We start from the raw sequence: 19,559 nt of genomic DNA, 5'->3' as shown, positions 1-19,559 counted from the left end.
GCTTATTTAAATGCTTATCTTCCTGCGGATTGATTGAGGCTTCTTGTCAGTCAAGAAATGACTTATGTTACTCTCTAAAAGAAATAAATCTAAAATAGCCAAATAATGCATCAATCATCTGAGTACAACACTTTCCACTTACAGAAGATGCAGGGGCACACAGCACGTTGTAAATGTACAAACACTAGAACCGTCTCCTGAGAAACTGATTGTTAATAGGTGGTTAGCTTTTCTTGCAAAAATAATAGTTACTTTCTGTTACTGAAAAATATCCTCTGCATCTGACTTTCAATTTATAGTTCATATGTCGATTTTAAGTATCTCATTTAAAATTTTTCTGTAACTGAATTCTTCAAGACACAGCAGAAGGACTGTGCCTTATAAGCTAAAGAGGTCATGCTGTGAGGTTTGTAGAGGCCCATCTTTGATATAATTGCTTTAGGTGTACTACAAGATTGGACTGAGTGGGAGCGGGATAAGTTTTTAGAGCAGTTGGGCCCACTGCAGTTTTCATATTAAAGTGTGTCTGAAGTATTAGTTTTTACAGATTGGCATCTGGGCAGATTTACAGAATATTTTTTAATTGGATGGCATTTGAATGGGTCTTGTTTTACACCTGTAGCAAAATACTGTAAGAACTTTTCAGTAAATTTCTTATGTTGCTTTTGAGATGGCCAGACTCTAAACTGAATACAAATAACAAGCCAGAAAATCTACAGAAATTGCAACAAAGCCAGTAAAACGTTTAATCTATTTGTATTACATATTAACTTTAAATGATAGAGAATTGTTATTGTAATAAATGGATAATACCTTCTCCACACTGCTGGAAGGTTTGTATTTTTTCAGGAAGTGCATATCTATTAAGTCCAAAAATATTCAGTTAAAACATCCAGTCGACTGTAAGTGAGCTTAAAAGCAGAAGGACTTCAAGGTTTTCCCCAATACAGCCAGTAAAAAGTATTTCTTACTATTTTGTGCTATAAGTCGCAGCATAAATAACGATATTGTTTTTTTCGTTATCATGGATTGTATGTTTAGCATTATGCAAAGTATGTAGGAATATTCAGTTCTTATCCGAGTTCCTTCTGGATCATCTCAGCTCCTTTTATAAACTATTCCTATCATGGTTACGCTGTAATGTATTTTGGTGTTTAACAGAGCTTTAGAATCAGAATTGCTAAATGAGCAAGCACTTGAATTCTAAGTGCAAACAATGTTTACTTATTTTACTTAGGTCAAAAACGTGCAGATTCTTGATTAATGTCTCTGGTGTTTTTTTTGAAGAGTCCTGCAGAAATATTTCCAGAAAGAGATGGAAAGCTTCAGACTGACAAAACCAAATGTATCTGTTTCAACGCAAACTTCCAGACAGAAAAAGATGCAAGAGATTGGCAGTTTGGTCAAATACTTCATCAGACGTGCTAATAAAAGTCAGTAATACATGTCCATGTAGAATCACTGATTCTTTTATTTGGTGCTTTACTTTCAACTGTGAATTTTTGCTCTGAAGCAAGTTGTCAGGGTGGGGTTCATCTTGCCCACTCTCAGTTGTTTACAAATTAAATATCTTTATTTGCATTAGTTCTTTGTATGACTTACCTTGTTGATGTTGACAATGCCTTTTTAATTATTTGCTTTGCCTATAACTGGTGTATCCTTTCTCTTCTTGTAAGTAATTTTGTTTTTAGAGACAGTTTGTTTAAAAATATGATCTCCAGCAAAACTGTTTCTGAACTGCATTTTTTTTTTAATAGTGAATATGGAAATGATCATTTTGCAAGCAATTAATTCCGGGTTTGTTATGCAAGCTTTGGATTAATTGCAATGCTCACTTTGTTTCTTTACATAGGAGGACCCAGACTGAAGTGTCAGGAACTTCTGAATTATGTCTTGAAAATCATGAGAGATGCAACAAGTTGTGCAGCTTACGGAGCTGACTGTAGTAGTATACTCCTAAAGGATATCCTTTCAGTAAGGAGATACTGGTGTGAGATATCCCAGCAGCAGTGGTCAGGTAACATTTTTAAGCCTACTTACGAGTGTCTTTTCCTATTATGAAAGTATGTTTAGATGGGTTTTAGTTGTCTGATGCTATTACTGCAAAGCCCTGTTGCGTGAGGTACTACACATTGTATGAGGTACGAGACAAAACACATGAAGAAAGGTAGGGTCAGCCCTGAAGACTTACAACTGAAATAAAATCAATCGTTAATCTTTATTGCTTTGCTTCTTTTTGCATATTATTTGTCTATTTCCTGCTGAAACGTAAGTGTTTCTATACAATGAGTATATGTATGCACGTTTTCTGCAGGAGATAACATATATTACGAATCCATGGAGTTTGTATAGAAGAAATAGTCTCAGTAAAACTGGTCTTGGTGTACAGTTGTTGGCAAGTTGTTATTAGGTATTGACTGCTATAGGTTTGATATAGTTAATGTACTAAAATTAAATTTTATTATCTGAGTTTTATTGGCTCACGAAGGCCCTAAAAAGCGTGGATTCAACGTTGTTATATGTTAATACTACATATAAAGAAAAGATGAGAACGTGTAAGGTTTAAATAGATTAAAACAGATTTAAAAGTTGGTCTGGCGTGCAACCTCCACTGCTAGGGGAAAAAGCAAACATAATTTTTTACTTTTCAGAGATTTGGTTTTGACTCCAAGACAATTAACTTATAAATGTTCTTCTCCAGGCTGGATATGTTTTGAATCATCTAACTGGCATGTAGTGAACTCTCAACTCATCTATTTTAATTTGTTTATGTAATAGCACAGATGATTAGTAACTTGAGAAAAGAAGGAATTAGAAATTTTAGTCTAGTTTGTTCAATCTCGCATGTGTAATTGTGGAGAAAGTGTAGAAGTACAAAGCACTGTGCTATGCAAATAGCAATAGAAGTTGTTGTCAGTCAAGAGTTTGGATTTCTGAAAAGTATTTATTAAAAAAAAAAATCTGCTCTGTAGCTTGAAGAGGGTTGCTTAACTCCAGAATAGAAATGAACCTGCAAAGAACTTGGAAGAGGAGTGTGGTTATAGTGAGAGTGGAGGGGGAGGTGAACAGAACTGTGATGAAGGCTAGCAGAGCACAGAGACCGAACAGTTCGGGGTAGAAGATGGGACTGGATGAATAGAGAGGCTGAGAGTGGGATCAGGGAGGTTAAAGGAGTTGATAGCATTTGGCCATGGAGGTAGGACTGGAAGTTGAAGGGGAAGCTGAAACTGTGGGGAGACTGCCTGACACTAGGAGCCAGCGAAGGGAAAAGTACAAAGGGGCTGTCAACCTACAGGCTGGAGCAGAATGCAAGGATGTGGACTGATTGGATAAGGAGGCTGGGAACTGGAGTTCAGAGCAATAATCAGAGAAGGCATCTGAAAAAGAGCTGGGTACTCAGGGAGAACTGAAGTTGGGCACAAAGGCAATGGGACAAGAAACCAGGGAAGTCCGAGACAGATATTGAAGAAGGCAGAGAAGGGAAATTGAGGCTGAGTTGCATGAGGAGCCGTGGTACAATACAGGTTGCATGAGGAGCCATGAAGAGTTATTGTTTACTAGTCTGAGGTAGTTTAGAAACATGGAAGTGAGCTGAGTCTCTTTATGAGGTATGGACTGAGGCTGGATGTCTGGGAAGAGAAACTGTGAGGTTAGATAATAAGGGACATGGGAAGGTAATTACTGAAGTATGGCAGGACCAAAGGACATAAATCTAGAGGAAGTCAGGAATCCATTAGGTGAAACAAGTTGCTTTTATTAAAGGAAGGATATGTGAGTTTTATAAAGGTATCTTAAACTTTTCTAGCCTTTCCACCTTAATGCTTCTTTATAAGATCTTGGAGTACAATGGAGAAGTCTATTTTCTTTTTATAAAATCGGTGATCTGGTGCAGGAGTCAAAGATTAGAGCATGGATTCTGGCTGTTGCCCCAAAGCAATCGGGTTTGGCGAGCAAATATCTCCATGAGGCACTATTACCTGCTGGAAGTTCTGACCTTCTGAATGTTGAAAGTCGTATAAATGATGAGGAGCGCTCACGTTAGCGTACGGTGGCATCGTCAAAGGTGTCACCAGAGGCCAGTGGAAACTGTATGTAGTAGAGGCTGAACTCAGTCTGGCTGAAGGAAACTGGAAGCCCCATGAGGTGGTAACGGCACCTGCCATCCCGTGCGTCTTGGGTATTGACTGTTTAAGGAATGAACTTTTTAAAGATCCATGAAGACGTTGATGGGCATTTTGCATTGCCACTGTGGAAATGAATGAGGACATCCCTTTACTCTCTCAACTGCTTGCCATCTGAAAAGGAGAGTCGGTGGTAGGATTGCTACAGACATCACCTAAACGTGCTGGTTGCAATTCAAATGGTGCTCTGGCAGTGGTATTGGATCAACAGAGGCTGACTTGGTCCCATACGTGGTCTTACCAAAGGGCTGGAAAGTCGAGGGGTGGTTGCTCAAACCCATTCCCTCTTCAAAACCGCCCTCTGGCCAGTGTGAAAACAGAGTGGGGATTGGAGATTAACGATAGCTTATCAAGATTTGACTGAGGGAACATCACCCTTGAGTGAAGCAATACCAGATATACTAGACCTACAGTATGAACTCAGAGCAAAAAATGCTGGCTGGTATGTGACTATCAACATAGCTAAAGCATTTTTCTCCATTCCCCTGACACCTAAGTGTAAACCCCAGTTTGCCTTTTCCTAGAGAAGAGTACAACGTGCCTAGAACCACCTGCCACAAGGACAGAATAACAACGCTGTCATCCAAGGTTTTGGAAGAGGGCAATGCCCCAGAACACTTACAGTACATCCGTGACATTAGAGTATGGGGAAACGCTGCCCAAGAGGTGTACAACAAAAGCAAACAAACTGTTGGAATTTTACTTAATGCTAGATTTGTGATCAAAAGGAATAAGGTGAAAAGACCCATGCAAGAAATCGGGTGTCAAGGGGCAAGATGGGTGCCATCACATTCCTACTGAAGTGATTGACAAGATCAAGCATTGGCACCACTGACCGATGAAAAGGAAACATAAGTGTATCTTGGAATGGTGAGGTTTTGATGAATGCAGTCCCCAGATACAGGTAGCTTGTGAACCCACTGTGCCAAGACACCGGGATGAAGAACTCAGTTGAGTAGGGACCTGAGCAACAGTTAGCCTTTGACTGGATAAAACAAGTAGCACATGTGGTTGCTGTGGTTGCCAGGTTGACCTGTCAGAACTGGTCGAAGTATCTTTGGATACTATGATGCCCGTCACAGAAAGGGACCAATCAGGCCAATGGAATTTATGGCAGAAAGCACCCAAAGAGACTGCAGGAAGACCACGTGGCTTCTGCAGCCAAGGCTATCAGTGATCCAGGGAAAGTTATACCCTGTCAGAAGAAGAAATATTCACCAGTTATGAAGGAATCTGGACAGCATCTGAAATTGTGGGAATGGAATCAGAACTGCTGCAGGCCCCTTGTCGGTTGCTGCTTCACTGGAGGATGAAAGGCCCTCAACTCACCGTGTGAGAAGTGCTACCTGGATAGCCCTGATTACCCAGTGGGCTCAAATGGGGGGAAACAGGGACATTCAGGCCTGCTGGAAGAATTAATGGATTGTCCTGAAGACTGTGATTTTTGGGGCCTCACCTGAGGTGTTACCACATGCTGAAGAAGCCCTAGAATGACAAGCTATCGAAAGAAGAGCTAATGGTTCTTGTTGAATTATTGGCAATTGGTGAAGATGGAAAGCTGCCATTTGGAATCTCATCAAACGGGTAATAAAAGTGGATTAAGGTAAAGGACAGGCAACACAATTTACAGAAGTCCAAGCCATAAGACTGGCCATCAAAGTAGCATTACAGAGGAAACAGCCCAAGTTATTCCTCTATACTGACTCTTGGATGGTGACCAGCACTTTCCAGGGCTGGCTCACACAGTAGAAACAGAGGAATTGACAGAGACAAGGGGAGCCTATTTGGGGGGGGGGAGAGTTAACCTGTGTGGCAAAACATCACACAGGTTTTGGAAAAACCCAGTATGCAGGTGCTACTTCTTGGTGCCCATATCCCAAAGGAAAGAGCCAGCAAAGAACAAATCAACAACCACCAAGCAGACCAAACCAGTCAGATCACTGTAATCAACAAAGACCTAGGCTGGGAACATAAATGGGAATTATTTGTAATTTGATAGGCTTATGAAATATGAGGCCATATAGGGCGAGATGCCATCTAATGCTGGAGAAGAGACTGAGCAGTAGACTTGTCTAAAGGTGCTATTATACTTATAAGTACTTTATAAAGGTCTATACAACTTATGCATTAGTGGAAAAAACTAAACAATAAAAAATATTAAAGCATGAAAGATGACATTTAAACTACTGATTTTGAGATGTGTGGCAAGTAGACTGACTACACTGGACTTTTGTACAAGACTAGTAGGGGGCACCAATGTGTTCTAGCCAAGGTAGAAATGAGTATGAGCTCACTGGAGACTTTCCCAGTAGCCCATGTCACTCACTGCTAAAAGCATGATAGTAGATCTCAGAAAACAAGTTTTGTTTTAGTACATCTGAAAGACTTGAGTCTGGCAAGGGCATTTCAAAAATAAAATGACAAAATTATGGACCATGGAAGTGACTAGATAGACCATATCTCCTATTTATTCCCAGACCTCAAGAAACAGAGCTGACATTTGTAATTACTAATACTGTTACAAGGAATCAGAGGAGGCTGAAAAATGTCTCAAGAAGTAGCAAAGTCTCTGATGATAAAAAATCAATTTAAAGAAACACTTTGAACTTAAATAACAGATGAGTTTAACATCTTAAAAGAAGTGGTCTCAGCAGTCACAGTTAAAGCCACACTGCAACAACCTAATGGCCTTCGTAGCTCTGTTTGCTTGCTTGCTTGCTTGTTTGTTTTTATAGAGTGATCCTTTAAAGAATGACAACTTGAAGAAGCCAAACCTACTGATAAACGTGTTGGTTTCAATAATGTTCTTTTAAACAAGTGTGTAAGTAACAAAAGGAATCCAGGAAGGAATATCAAGAAGGTAAAAGGTTTGAAACAAAAAGGAAGCCAGAGAGAGAAACAGAGCTTAAGCAAGCATATATAAAGATTTGAAAAGATTTTGAAAAATAATAGTGAATAACAAGATATTATTAAACTAGAATAAAAATGGGTATACACACAAAAATCCTCACTGTAACTGACTCTTGTACCCTTATATCTTTACAGAAAAAATATCTATATATCTGTATATCTTTTCATGTATATACGATATCTGTACCCTTATATCTTTTAGGAAAAGACAGTTTGTAACTACTAACTGGAACAGAAATCTTTGTGTAGTGTCTGTAGATCTACCAGTAGAGTGGGAAGATGAAACATGTTTGTTCCTATCTGTGTAAGAATGTAAAACCAATGCTACTGTGGTTAAATTGTTGACGGTCGCACGAGTGCTGCACATGACCTAGCGCTCACTGGGCAGAAGGTACCAATTTTCTGTTGCATCTGAGGCCAGAGATATAGAAGATGTTAGTGTTTTGGCAGTCCTCACAAGGACTCGTGATGTCCGTAAAGCTACCAAGGCCTGCGTGACACTAAAGCGGAACCCCTGTAATTTATTTATTCACTGTTGTCCTGTGCTGGCTCCTCCACAGTTCAGGAATCCACAGAGATCAAATTCCTGGATGATGTCACCAATATCACCCATGTAGAATATTCACAGAATCATACAATGGCCAAGATAGGAAGGGATCTCTGGACATCGTCTAGTCCAACCCCCCTGCTCAAGCAGGGTCCTCTAGAGCACTTTGCTCTGGATCGCATCCAGGCGGGTTTTGAATATCTCCAGCGAAGGAGGCTCCACAACTTCTCTGGGCAACCTGTTCCACTGCTCTGTCACCCTCACAAGAAAAAAGTTTTTCCTCGTGGTCAGGTGGAACTTCCTGCGTTTCTGTTTGTGCCTGTTGCCTCTCGTCCTGTTGCTGGGCACCACGGAGAAGAGTCTGGCCCCATCCTCTTGACACCCTCCCTTCATATACTTATATGCATTGATGGGATCCCTCCCCGAGCCTGCTCTTCTCCAGGCTGAACAGCCTCAACTCTCGCAGCCTTTCTTCAGAGGAGAGAGGCTCCAGTCCCCTCATCATCTTGGTAGCCCTCTGCTGGACTCTCTGCAGTAGTGCCATATCTCTCTTGTACTGGGGAGCCCAGCATTGGACACAGTACTCCAGGTGAGGCCTCCCCAGGGCTGAGGAGAGGAGCAGGATCCCCTCCCTCCACCTGCTGGCAACACTCTGCCTAATGCAGCCCAGGATCGGCATTGGCCTTCTTGGCCACAAGGGCACATTGCTGCCTCATGGTCAACTTGTTGTCTACCAGGAGTCCCAGGTCCTTCTCTGCAGAGCTGCTTGCCAGCAGGTCAACCCCCAGCCTGTCCTGGTGCCTGGGGTTGTTCCTCCCGAGGGGCAGGACCCTGCACTTGCCTTTGTTGACCTTCAGGAGGTTCCTCTCCGCCCAGCTCTCCAGCCTGTCCAGGTCCCTCTGAAGGGCAGCACAGCCTTCTGGTGTGTCAGCCTCTCCCCGCAGTTTAGTATCCTCAGCACACTTGCTGAGGGTGCACTCTGTGCCTTCCTCCAGGTCACTGATGAATGCATTGAACAAGACTGGACCCAGGACTGCCCCCTGGGGTACACCGCTAGCCACAGGCCTCCAAGTGGACTCTGTGCCACTGACCACAACCCTCGGAGCTGTGCCCTCCAGCCAGTTCTGAATGCACCTCCCTGTCCACTCATCCAGCCCGTGCTTCCTGAGCTTGCCTAGGAGGATGTGGTGGGAGAGAGTGTGAAAAGGCTTGCTGAAGTCCAGGGAGACAACATCCACTGCTCTGCCCTCATCTCCGCAGCCTGTCCTTCCAGCAGAGAAGGCTCTCAATCAGATTGGTCAAGGATGATTTCCGTTTGGTGAATCCATGCTGACTACTGCGGATCACCTTCTTGTCCTCCACATGCTTAGTGAGGAGCTGCAGGATGAAGTCAAAAATCTCTTCTTCAAAATAAGAGATTTTGGGAGATGGTCTCAAAGGCCTTGATCCTGACTCTGTCCAAGGTGTGCCTGCTCATCCCTAGTTGATGAACCACTTGCCAGTACAGCTGAGGGTTTTCAGGTTTTTGAAGATGATAATCACTCTATTGAAGAAAAGTACAGGCTCATGAAGCTTCATTCAAGGAATGAATGGCATTCATGGCAAAAGCATGGAACCAGTTCTTGGCAGAAGACCTCAGTGGTTCCCCCCCTTTATCTGAAAGTTTTGAAATCACTGGTCATTTTGCATCCAAAGGACCGTATGGTGCAACTACTCTTGAGCTCATCTCGGATTGTCTGTGAGCAAAGCAGTAATAGTAGCTAGGATTCCCAAAAGGTGGTTCTATCTATATTTTTCTTGGGGAGAGGAGGCCTTAGAGGATGGATGGCCATTGATTCAAGGCATCCTCCCAGAATAGCTGCTGATGTCATAGGATTAAGTCTGTATTTCTTCCTGCTGTGGTGCTTTGCAGTGGATATTGTCCACTGGTATGCTGAGAGATAGTATTGTGTCACTTGGAGGTGGCACAAATCAAACAGTAATAAGGCTTTTGTATGTGTGGTTTTACCTTGGTGATGGTTGGACCAGTGATATGCTACTGTGATCTGTGAGAGACTGATGTAAGGACAGTTTGGTGATTCCTAAATGGGCCTTGCGATAGGAAAGCAAAAATCTGTGGAAGGGGCCTTTCCTTCAGAAAACTTGTAGTTATGTGCAAGGCATGGATGTGTGGCTCTGGGGACTGTAGTAAACTATCAGAGCTGTACGTGGAAATATGGGGATCCTCAATACCAACTCTTTTGATCTGCTGATCTGTTCTGTTGCACCAAATTGTTTGTTAATATACGTGTAGCTGTTGATTGCTTCCGGTTGCTTTTATTGTGTATTCCACAACAAACGGAGCCTACTGTGCTGACAAATCTATGCAAATGGGAGCTGAGTGTAGTAGTTGTAAAACTCCACCATATGGCTGTAGCTGCTTTGCTCTGTGTAACACGAAGCGGGTTGTAAGCCAGCTCAGAATGGATGTAGTTCTCCTTGCAGGGTAGACAAGCCCACATCTGTTTTCTTTTTTTTCCTGCTTAACTTTTGTGAATAATCACGTACAGGTGAGAATGCCTTTTTCCCCTCTAAATTTAATATAATATTTTGCTTAAAGTACTTTTCATGTCATCCTCTTAAAGACATATTTTAGATGTATATATGCAAATTTATAACATAAGTATATACATTTTTTATTACATTCGTAGAGCTGCTGATCCTGTATGGGCAACTATACCTTGAACCTTCTGGGAAGATTAACAGAGTTTTGGTGGCTAGAATAATTCACACACTTATGAGGGGATATTGCTCCCAAACTGATGGGTTGAGTTCTGATATGTTTATCTTCTTTTCAAAAGCAATGCAGTGTGTGAGGTATGTTGCAAGTGCTCCTTTTGTATCTTAATACCTACTTTTAGAAAAAACTCCTTTCAGGTATTTGGGATTAGACTTGAGTAATAACGGATATGTTACTGTAGACATATTTTATTGATCTGTCTTTGAGCACTGATTTAATATATTCTTTAAAGTATTGACTTATGTACTTGTTAGGCAAATAATATTCAGAGTACAATACTTGCTAGTATTTACATTTGAAAAATTTCTTTAATGAGAAATACAATTATCTCTTCTGGAAACTTGAGTGTTTGGTTTACATTGCAGACAGGAGAAAAACACTGCAGGCCTGGATCATATTCTTGCAGCAATGAATATCTTCTGCAATACATTTGCTGTCAGCTGTCGCATACGGATTTGTAAAATAGGAGAAGAAATTTTGCCTACCGTGCTTTATATATGGACTCAGTATAGACCAAAAGATTCTCTGAAAGAGTCAATAATTGAATTGTTTCGTCTCCAAGTTCATATTCATCATCCAAAGGGTGCAAAATCTCAGGAAAAAGGTACAATAAAAAGCTCTCCTCTTTTTTTCTAGCACTGTGTGATTGTTCAAATTATTATGCTTAATTTCTGAATTTTGATACTGTCTTGAAAATGTTAATAGAAATAACTATTGCTTGTTTTGTACAATAGATTGATATGGACTGAAAGTGAAAGTGGGTTTTCAAAATCTATGCGCTAAAAGAATATTAATTATATTAAGTCCTGTACAGGATGATAGTTTTCTATCCAAAAGCTAAAATCTTAAAGAAAACAGAAACCTTTCTATCCTAACTAAACCAAAGCACAAAGTCTTTGGGGAAAGGGAATAGTAGTTTAGACTGAATTTAGATTGGCACACATATTCATATGTTATTAGGAATATTTAAACCCAGAAATGACTACTATGATATGACTAGATCTGCCTTACTGTATAATACAGATCCAAGAACATCAGTCAGTAATTTGTGCCTGTCTGTCGTGGCCTATTTTAACTATACAATCATCTTTTAAAAAGGTGCTTGTTCTTGACTTAGACTGAGTAGAAATGGTAAAGAGTTTTTACTTAGTATGAATTTATCTGTTGCATTTCATTGTAGTCTTTCCAGCTAGATGAAGAATTATCTGTTAGAAACTTTTATGTCATGGATTACTTGTAGACTGTGATTAAGTTCTCTCTTAACTGTAGTCACTTCCTTTTTGGTTTTATTTGTTCTTCATTATAAGACTAATTGCTAAAGATCTAAGACAAGACCTCAGTGAGGGAATGACACTGTATTTCAAATGATTTTTATGATTTACTAGCTAAGAGGTTTTTTTGAAGCTGAATATGCCATACTTAGATTTGGATCGCCATTCTTTGGATAGTAGTGTTGTTATAATCAAAGTGATTTAACAACATACATGTGGCAGGATGTGTAGGGAGAATAACAGCTTTTAGTAGACTGGCTGGTATAGCTTGAAAATGTGTTGAAGCATACATTTTATGTACTGACTGATTGCTCAGTGTTAGTGAATACTAACTTGGTTTTCTCATTCCTTGCATCATCCTGTTTATCTTTGTTTACTATTGCCATAGTTTTATTCCTTTCTAGGTCTGCTTGTAACAGACCTCTCTAGTACTCCAAGATTTACTCAAAAAAAACCTCTTTTAAAACCTTAGCAGCTTAAAGAAAACCTACAGTTCACTTTTTTGGGGAAAAAAACTTTTTTGAATGGAAATTATTTTATATTTTGTATGTGAAAATATTTAACTTCAATCGTTGCCGTTTTAACAGCTTCCTATTTAATCCAATGCTTCCTAGTTCATCAGTGTACCTGAGAGGTATGAATACATCAATCCTAAATAGAGAAGAAAAATATAGGAATTTATTTCTTCCTTATTCCCAAGAGATATTGGATCTTGTTGGTTATGTTTTTGTTTTAATTTTGATTAGTGGAAATTGTTTTTTGTAGGGCTACTTTTTCTGCAGGATGTTTGTTTTGTATGAGTATGCTAATGGACAGTTCTCATAGCACTGTCAGTTAGATGTAACTTGAAATACTTTTCTTTTCCTTGGGCTGAGAAGATGAGCTAATCAAACATTTCTTGCAAGTGCTGGAAGATTATTCTAATTCTTTTATGAGCCGTGCAACAAATTGTCTGTGTGAGAGATGGGAGTTTCAGCTTGCTGAAGTGTTAGATACTTACCTCAAAGTTTTCCTTTGTTGGAGGAAGTGAGTGATTCTCTTCCCGCTTTCCTTTGCCAGTGTTCAAACACAACATTTTGTTATTGAATTTGTAGAAAAATAGCATTTGTTGTCAACCTTTATATGTTTTACTCTGATTTTGGCTGTATTGCATAGTCGAGGTAGGTTTACATACTGTGTCAAGTGGGAGGTACATTCATTTTCTTTACGTTATTTTTGCATGTCCAGGTGCATATGACTCAACAAAATGGCGAAGTATCTTAAGTAATCTGTATGATTTGCTGGTGAATGAAATAAATCTCGTAGGTAGTAGAGGAAAGTATTCTTCAGGCTCACGTAATATTGCTGTAAAGGAAAATTTGGTTGAGTTAATGGCTGATATTTGTCATCAGGTAACTTATTTATATATTTTTAGTTGAATATAAAGTTGGTATATGTACTTAATATGTTGTATGTTTTGCTTTTTCGAGTAATATGGCTTTAACATTTCCCCAAAATTGTTTACCAAAGTATTAGTACCTTTTGTCCCTTTTCTGTTGTGTTTAATTGTTAGATTTTTTGCAGTTTGGAAAGTTTAGACTCCTAAATTTCATTTAGTAGATTTCATTACTGTTGATTATAAGAATGTAAGCATAAGTTCCACTATAATAGATAATAATAAATAATTTTGTTTATTGCCTCTTAAGAGGCTTTATACATGGTAAACATTGACTAGTTTAATTTGAAATTTCAAATTTTCTGTAAATATTATTTGGTTTTTTTCATTTGAGTACTTGTTAATGTCTCTTCATAAAGGTTTTTACTGATGATACCAGAGTTCTGGAAATTACCCAGTCATATACCATTTCACAAGAAGAGTCCAATGATGGAACAGTGCCAAGCAAGCGCAGGAAGATTGAACTGGGCTGGGAGGTAATTCGAGACAACCTGCAAAGATCACAGAAGGATTTTGATGTCATACCTTGGTAATAACATCTTTACTTGAAACAAATATCGCTACAGACATCTTTTTAAATGTAATTGTTCTCCTGAGTGTATTGTGTTTTCAAATGAGGTGTCTGCACATGCTGTAAGTAGTGTGACTTATATGTAAGCGGTAAGCTTAGTTCTCACAGTATTTGGAAAATAGCAAGTAGTGTTCTTGGCAATCTTACTTTAAAAGCTTGGTATCTTTGGTTTCCTAAGAAAAAGCAAATGAACTCTGGTAAACTGTGTTGTAGTGGTACCAGTAAGATATTACCTGATTATTACCTGATTTTTTGCCTGTCTTTTGTGCCAGATATTACCTATCTTTACGTAAGGACGTGTGTGTGTGCATGATCCAATGCATGAGTATTATGAAATTAAGTTGAGGTTTACTGCTCTCTTAAACTGGCTGTGTCACGGAACAGCAACCGCTAACAGATTGGCAATTGAGGACTAGTTCAAACAGTTTGCCTTAATATGTAGCCTGAGGAAGGGGAATTTTGGAACTGGAGCTGAACATCATCTTCCATTGACTGCCGCAGGGGAAAGATTCTCTGGCAGAGCATTGCAGGATCTGTGGATGTTATTAACAGATGGCAACTAGATATTTCCAGAACTTATCAGTTGTAGTTCCAAGTCCAAAAATGTTGACTCGTTAGCTTCAGTAGGTTAAATTAGATGTTACTGTTCCTTGCTGTCAACCTGACTCTTTCTTGGAAGTTGTTGTAGAAGATACCAGAGCAGCTTAGTTACTTGTGTATCATGTCCTGAGCTGCAGGGAGCAGGGCGAGGTGATATTGTTCATGATATTGAGAAAAAATGATTATTTAAGATCTGATTGAAAAGTAAACAAGCCGTTCTGCGTAGAGGCGGCAGTCTCCAGGAAATACTAACAGTTACCGTGGTTTAATCATTTTCACGCTCATGAGTCGGCACAATGATAGACAGAAGTTTTAACGTTTACATTACTGGGCTGGGTAACTGACGTGACGGTATCTAACTAACATGATGGAGATCTAGTCACATGATGGAGATAACACATAAAATACTCACTTTTTATGGGGATACTGGTTTGAATTGTGTTAAGGATTAACACTATAAAGTGAGAACATAATCCCTACTGTTTTCATTATTTCAAAATCACTGAAACCCAAATGTCGCGGTGCCATATTTTTCAGGTAGTGACTTAATGGAATTCTGTTATTTAAGCTGAAGGAAGTACCAGACAAGAAAGAATAATTATAAATAAATTTTGTACAATGGTAGCGAACCTTTAATCCTGTGGTCAGGAAAACACATGGGTGCTAAACTGATGATATACTGGCAAATTTTTGTGGCTCTTATGCCATTATCCCGCTTGTTGTTGTCACTTCTATGGCTGTTCTATGGCTTCTGTGTAAGATCCAGTGATCTCACATTCTCTGATTCTTCCGGCTTGTTCAGTCCATCTCAAGGCTTGTAGTTGAAGACTGTAAACATTTTTTTTTTCTTTGACTTCAAGCCAGACTGCTAGGTTATTGTAATCAAACCCTAGTTTAAACTGCTTTCATCTTTGGGGATACTGTGCTAACTGAAATCTGTGAGAGTGTTGTCTTCTCAGATTACCTGTAATTTATCATACGTTAGATTTTTAGTAATTGCAGTCTAGTAATCGTAGTCTGCTTTTTCATTTAGGATAGCCTAAGATTTCATACGCCATATCTCCTTTTTATTTCTTCAGAAAATTCACGTTTGCACCAGTGTAGCCTCTTGATTAAATCACACTTCAAGCACTCCTTGCTTAATCACACTTCCTCTTTCGTATTAATTGCTTCGCTTTCTGTTTTCAAGGTTACAGATTACAGCTCAATTGATATCAAAGTATCCTATGAGTCTTCCAAACTGTGAAATACCCCTCTTACTCAATGTACTTCACCAGTTACTGCCTCAGCAGCGACGAGGAGAAAGGACTCCCTATGTCCTGAAGTGCCTTATAGAGGTGGCTTTATGTCAAAACCAGAAAACTGATTTGAAAAGCACCCACAAGTTGGAGCTCCAGAGAACCTGGGCAAAGATTTGGTCTCTCACCATTCGCAGCATAAGTTTTCAGCAAATTGAAATAGAGAGCTTTGGGCTACTTGGAGCCATGATTCAAGGAAACCTTGTTGTAATAGATAAAGAGCTCTGGAAGATATTTTCAGGACCTGTATGCAAGCCTTCAAGGTAAAATGGGAAACAAGGATAATAATTGTGTCTGAGTAACATTGCTTTTTAATTTGTGCAAACGGAAAAACAGTATTTATCGCTACGGCTATATTTCTAACTAAGAACTGCCAAAAGTCCTATTTAAGCATTTGAAATGGACAGAAGGACTTAACGTAAATCTAAAAGAAGAAGTGGAAGAGGGGAGGAAAGCATCTTCCAGTGTAACATCTGACTGAAAAAGATTTGATTTTTTAAGTTAAAAAATATGTTTTTTCCCAAATATATTTTGATTCTGAAACCAGTGTTCTGATATGGTCTTTAAATAGACAGGAAGCATCTGTAACGGTCAAAACGTCTTTTGAAAATGCAGAGATTCTTATAAACAAGTATTCTGGTATGCTGCTTATTAAGTTGCTTATCATGCTCCCAGAGCTGTTCAGCATGCACAAATGCTGACTGACTCTGCTTTAGAGTCCTGTTCAACGAATGCTATGTTGTTGCTTCTCACAAATGCTCTGTGTTCCTTTTTTGTTATAGTTCTGCTATATGCTGTTTAGCATTAGTGATGTCTGCCTGTTCAGTGCCAGAAAATCTAGATGTAGGAATGGAACAGAATAATTGTGAAAGAAATCTGAGTTCTATGTTAAAGGAGGCAATAATGAAGTGGGTACTATCCTGCTATTTGGAGGAAGAAATGGAGGAATGTACAGAGTTGCCTCCTGTGCTATGCAGGTAAAGTCTTTGAGCAAAATTTTGCATGTAAACTCACCTTATAATGCGGAAGGTTGCCCAAGGAGAAGTGGGTTAGCAGAATTGCATGTTGTTAAGTGTTTTAGTAGAGTTTATAGGGTTTTTTTAAGCTTACTGTAGGATGTCATTTTGGGAGTGTTATTTAGCTCTGTGTCCATAGCATAGCAGATAGGTGAAGTATACGTGTTAGAAATCTTAAGTGGAAACTTAAGCTTGTCTGAAGGTATATGGTGATTCTGATAAATATTTGCATACAGTTTAGCAATCCCAATAGCTTGTCTGACTGAAAGAAAACACAAAACAATTTTCTTTTCTTTTGTAGCGATTTTCCTCATCTTTTGCTGCAAAAAATTCTTGTGAGCCTTACAATGAAGAACTGTAGAGCTGCAATTAATTTTTTCCAAAGTGCTGCTGAATGGTATGTTTTTAAGCCAATCATTGTAGATACTTAGGCTTCTTAGATTTGTCATTATAGCAAACAATAACAACAAAATGCCTAAGTTCGTAAAGCTCTTTTGCATCTTTCCGTAGCACATCTTTTAGACACCATAAAAATAGTAGAGCTTTTGCAATATATTAAAGTGCCTTAAGCAGATCTTAAAATAAAATAGTCTCACGCTGACCGTCAAAGCTCCAGGTACTGATCATCTCTTTTCAGCAATGCAGCTAAGTAAAATAATTATAATAGGTTTGGCTCTTCACACGTAAGTAAGCGTTAGCTATTTTTAACTCATTACAATTGTATGTTTTAAATAATGTGTAGATTTGTATAAACATGTATCCATGCTCTTTTGACATTACCTTCCATTCTAAAACAAACATGTATCTTGTGAGTCTTGTAGAAGTTACTATCTGTAAAGGCTAGATGGTAACATTCCATGTATCTTCGTGCCACTCCAGCTATATGTGTTTGGCCCTGCCACGTTGCTTGCGCCTATCCAGGTCACCATAAGAGTGCTGTTGCTTCTTTCACTGATGCATGATGTTCAAAGTACTTTAACTATATCCAGTTTCATCTTAACGAAACTAAAATGTTCGTATAAGTTTTTCTACCTACAAGTTAGAACACTAGTTTCAGAGTTGCTGTGAGCTTCTGCTCCAATTCTGTGAAAGTAGGTTGAGGTCAGCCATCTTTATATAAAACAGATGTTGCTGTATAAACTATGCTAGAACTTATGATGTGTGTGCAGGCTTTATTTTTCCTTATCTCAGACAGAGCTAAAAAGGCAAGTATGCATTCCATAGAGAAATTCACCTCAGAAGTGATAAAGATCAGCCACAGTTTATTAGCAGACAACAGATGAAATATTTTATTTTGCTTTTGTTTAAATAATAGCTTTAAAGACTTGTAGGCTATATACAGGCTGTTAAAACAAGAACGTTATCTCTTCTTCAAGTGTGCAACACTTGCAAGGGAAAGAAGAAATCAGTTTTTCTGATGTTGAAGAGCTATATCTGCAGACAACGTTTGATGAAATGGATATTTTCAGTAACTTTGCAGTAAACATTGGAGATAAAAATGTGACTGGTTCAAGACTTGCTATCAACCAAAATCTTAGGGAAACATTGGAGTACTGTCTTATAGCGATGTCAGAAAAGCTTTTAAGTAACTATGCACCTAAGGTAAGTTAGAAATTACTGGTGAATCTTTATGTTTGTGCTGCCAAACAATACAGTTTCAAGCCCCAAAGTGTATAGACTTTCATTCCTTTTGCTGCCAAAAATGAACTGCAAACATAAAAAAAAGAAATCCAATATTATGAAAGACAGAAATCTTTATTTCTGTATATAATTGTCAAAATACCTGTAGCTCCCATAGGTATATGGGTATTTATGAGCTGTAAAGAAGTGGAACGTGTGCAAAGTTGCTAGGTAAAGCGCTGTTGCCCTATTTTTTGTGATATTTTCTTCCAGTTCTGTCCCCCTGTTGAAGAGGAGACTGAAGGGGGATCTTATACATGTGTATAAATATCCGCAGGGAGGGTGCAAAAGGATGGGGACAGACTTTTCAGTGGTGCCCAGCAGTGGGACAAGAGGCAACAGGTACAAACCGAAACACAGGAAGTTCCGACTGAACGTAAGGAAAAACTTTGCTGTGAGGGTGACAGAGCACTGGCACAGGTTGCCTGAAGAGGTTGTGGAGTCTCCTTCCTTGGAGATATTCAAAAGCCGTCTGGACACTGTGCTGGGCAGCGTGCTCTAGATGGCCGTGTTTGAGCGAGAGAGTCAGACTTAGATGATCTCCAGAGGTCCCTTCCAACCTTGGTCATTGTATGATTCTGTGACTCCTCCCAGTTTTCAGCCGAGACAGCCTGAGACATAAATATCTCAAATACTTAAGATCCTAAAAATTCTGTAGGAAGAGAGAGCTTTGTGGAGGAGTAACTGTAAAGCAAGCTGCAAATAAAGCCTGTATTAACAAGAGCACAGCCAGTGCTCAAGGAAAGTGATGATCCCCCTCTACACAGCACTTTCTAGACTGCATGTAGAATACTGCATAGAATTTGGGGGCCCCCAGTATAAGGCAGACATTGACAAACTAGAGCAAGTTCAGCAAAGGGCTACTGAGATGGTCAGGCTGGAGCACTTGTCCTGCGAGCAGAGGCTGGGGGAGCTGGGCTTGTTGCTGAAGCAGAGATGGCTTCAGGGATACCTGACAGCAGCCCCCACCGCCTACCAGGAGGAGATGGAGCCAGGTGTTTCAGTGGTGCGTGGCAGGAGGACAAGGGATAGCAGGCGTAAAATGAGACAAGAGACGTTCACACTAGATACGAGAGGAATTTGTAACTCGTAAGGACAGTTAAGCAGTGGCAAGGGTTGCCCAGAGAGGTGGCGTAGTCTCCTTCCTCAGAGGTTCTCAAGACCCAACGGGATGAAGCCCTGACCATATGGGTCTGACGTCAGAGCTGACTCTGCTGTGAGCAAGAGGGTGGGACCAGTGACCTCCTGCAATCCCTTCCAGACTGAATTAT

The 19,559-nt window shown here is 39.6% G+C and overlaps 1 protein-coding gene across 6 annotated transcripts in view; it reads left to right on the top strand.

Annotated features, from left to right (window-relative positions):
- ATM (ATM serine/threonine kinase) overlaps positions 1 to 19,559 on the top strand; it is an 86,106-nt gene that overhangs the window by 2,896 nt on the left and 63,651 nt on the right. For all 6 annotated transcript variants that reach the window (XR_011138708.1, XM_068930325.1, XM_068930323.1 and 3 more), the window contains exons 4-13: positions 1,288 to 1,433; positions 1,853 to 2,017; positions 10,329 to 10,494; positions 10,783 to 11,021; positions 12,916 to 13,079; positions 13,483 to 13,652; positions 15,484 to 15,855; positions 16,375 to 16,569; positions 16,910 to 17,005; positions 17,985 to 18,210. Coding sequence is in view for 5 of the 6 variants with exons in the window: in XM_068930325.1 (XP_068786426.1) it covers positions 1,288 to 1,433; positions 1,853 to 2,017; positions 10,329 to 10,494; positions 10,783 to 11,021; positions 12,916 to 13,079; positions 13,483 to 13,652; positions 15,484 to 15,855; positions 16,375 to 16,569; positions 16,910 to 17,005; positions 17,985 to 18,210 (1,939 nt within the window). In the remaining variant the exon portion in view is untranslated. The remainder of the gene's footprint in view (positions 1 to 1,287; positions 1,434 to 1,852; positions 2,018 to 10,328; positions 10,495 to 10,782; positions 11,022 to 12,915; positions 13,080 to 13,482; positions 13,653 to 15,483; positions 15,856 to 16,374; positions 16,570 to 16,909; positions 17,006 to 17,984; positions 18,211 to 19,559) is intronic.

This window comes from Struthio camelus, chromosome 1 (genome assembly GCF_040807025.1).
Source record: "Struthio camelus isolate bStrCam1 chromosome 1, bStrCam1.hap1, whole genome shotgun sequence".
NCBI classification, from domain to species: domain Eukaryota; kingdom Metazoa; phylum Chordata; class Aves; order Struthioniformes; family Struthionidae; genus Struthio; species Struthio camelus.
This window is presented reverse-complemented; position numbering and strand designations above follow the sequence as displayed.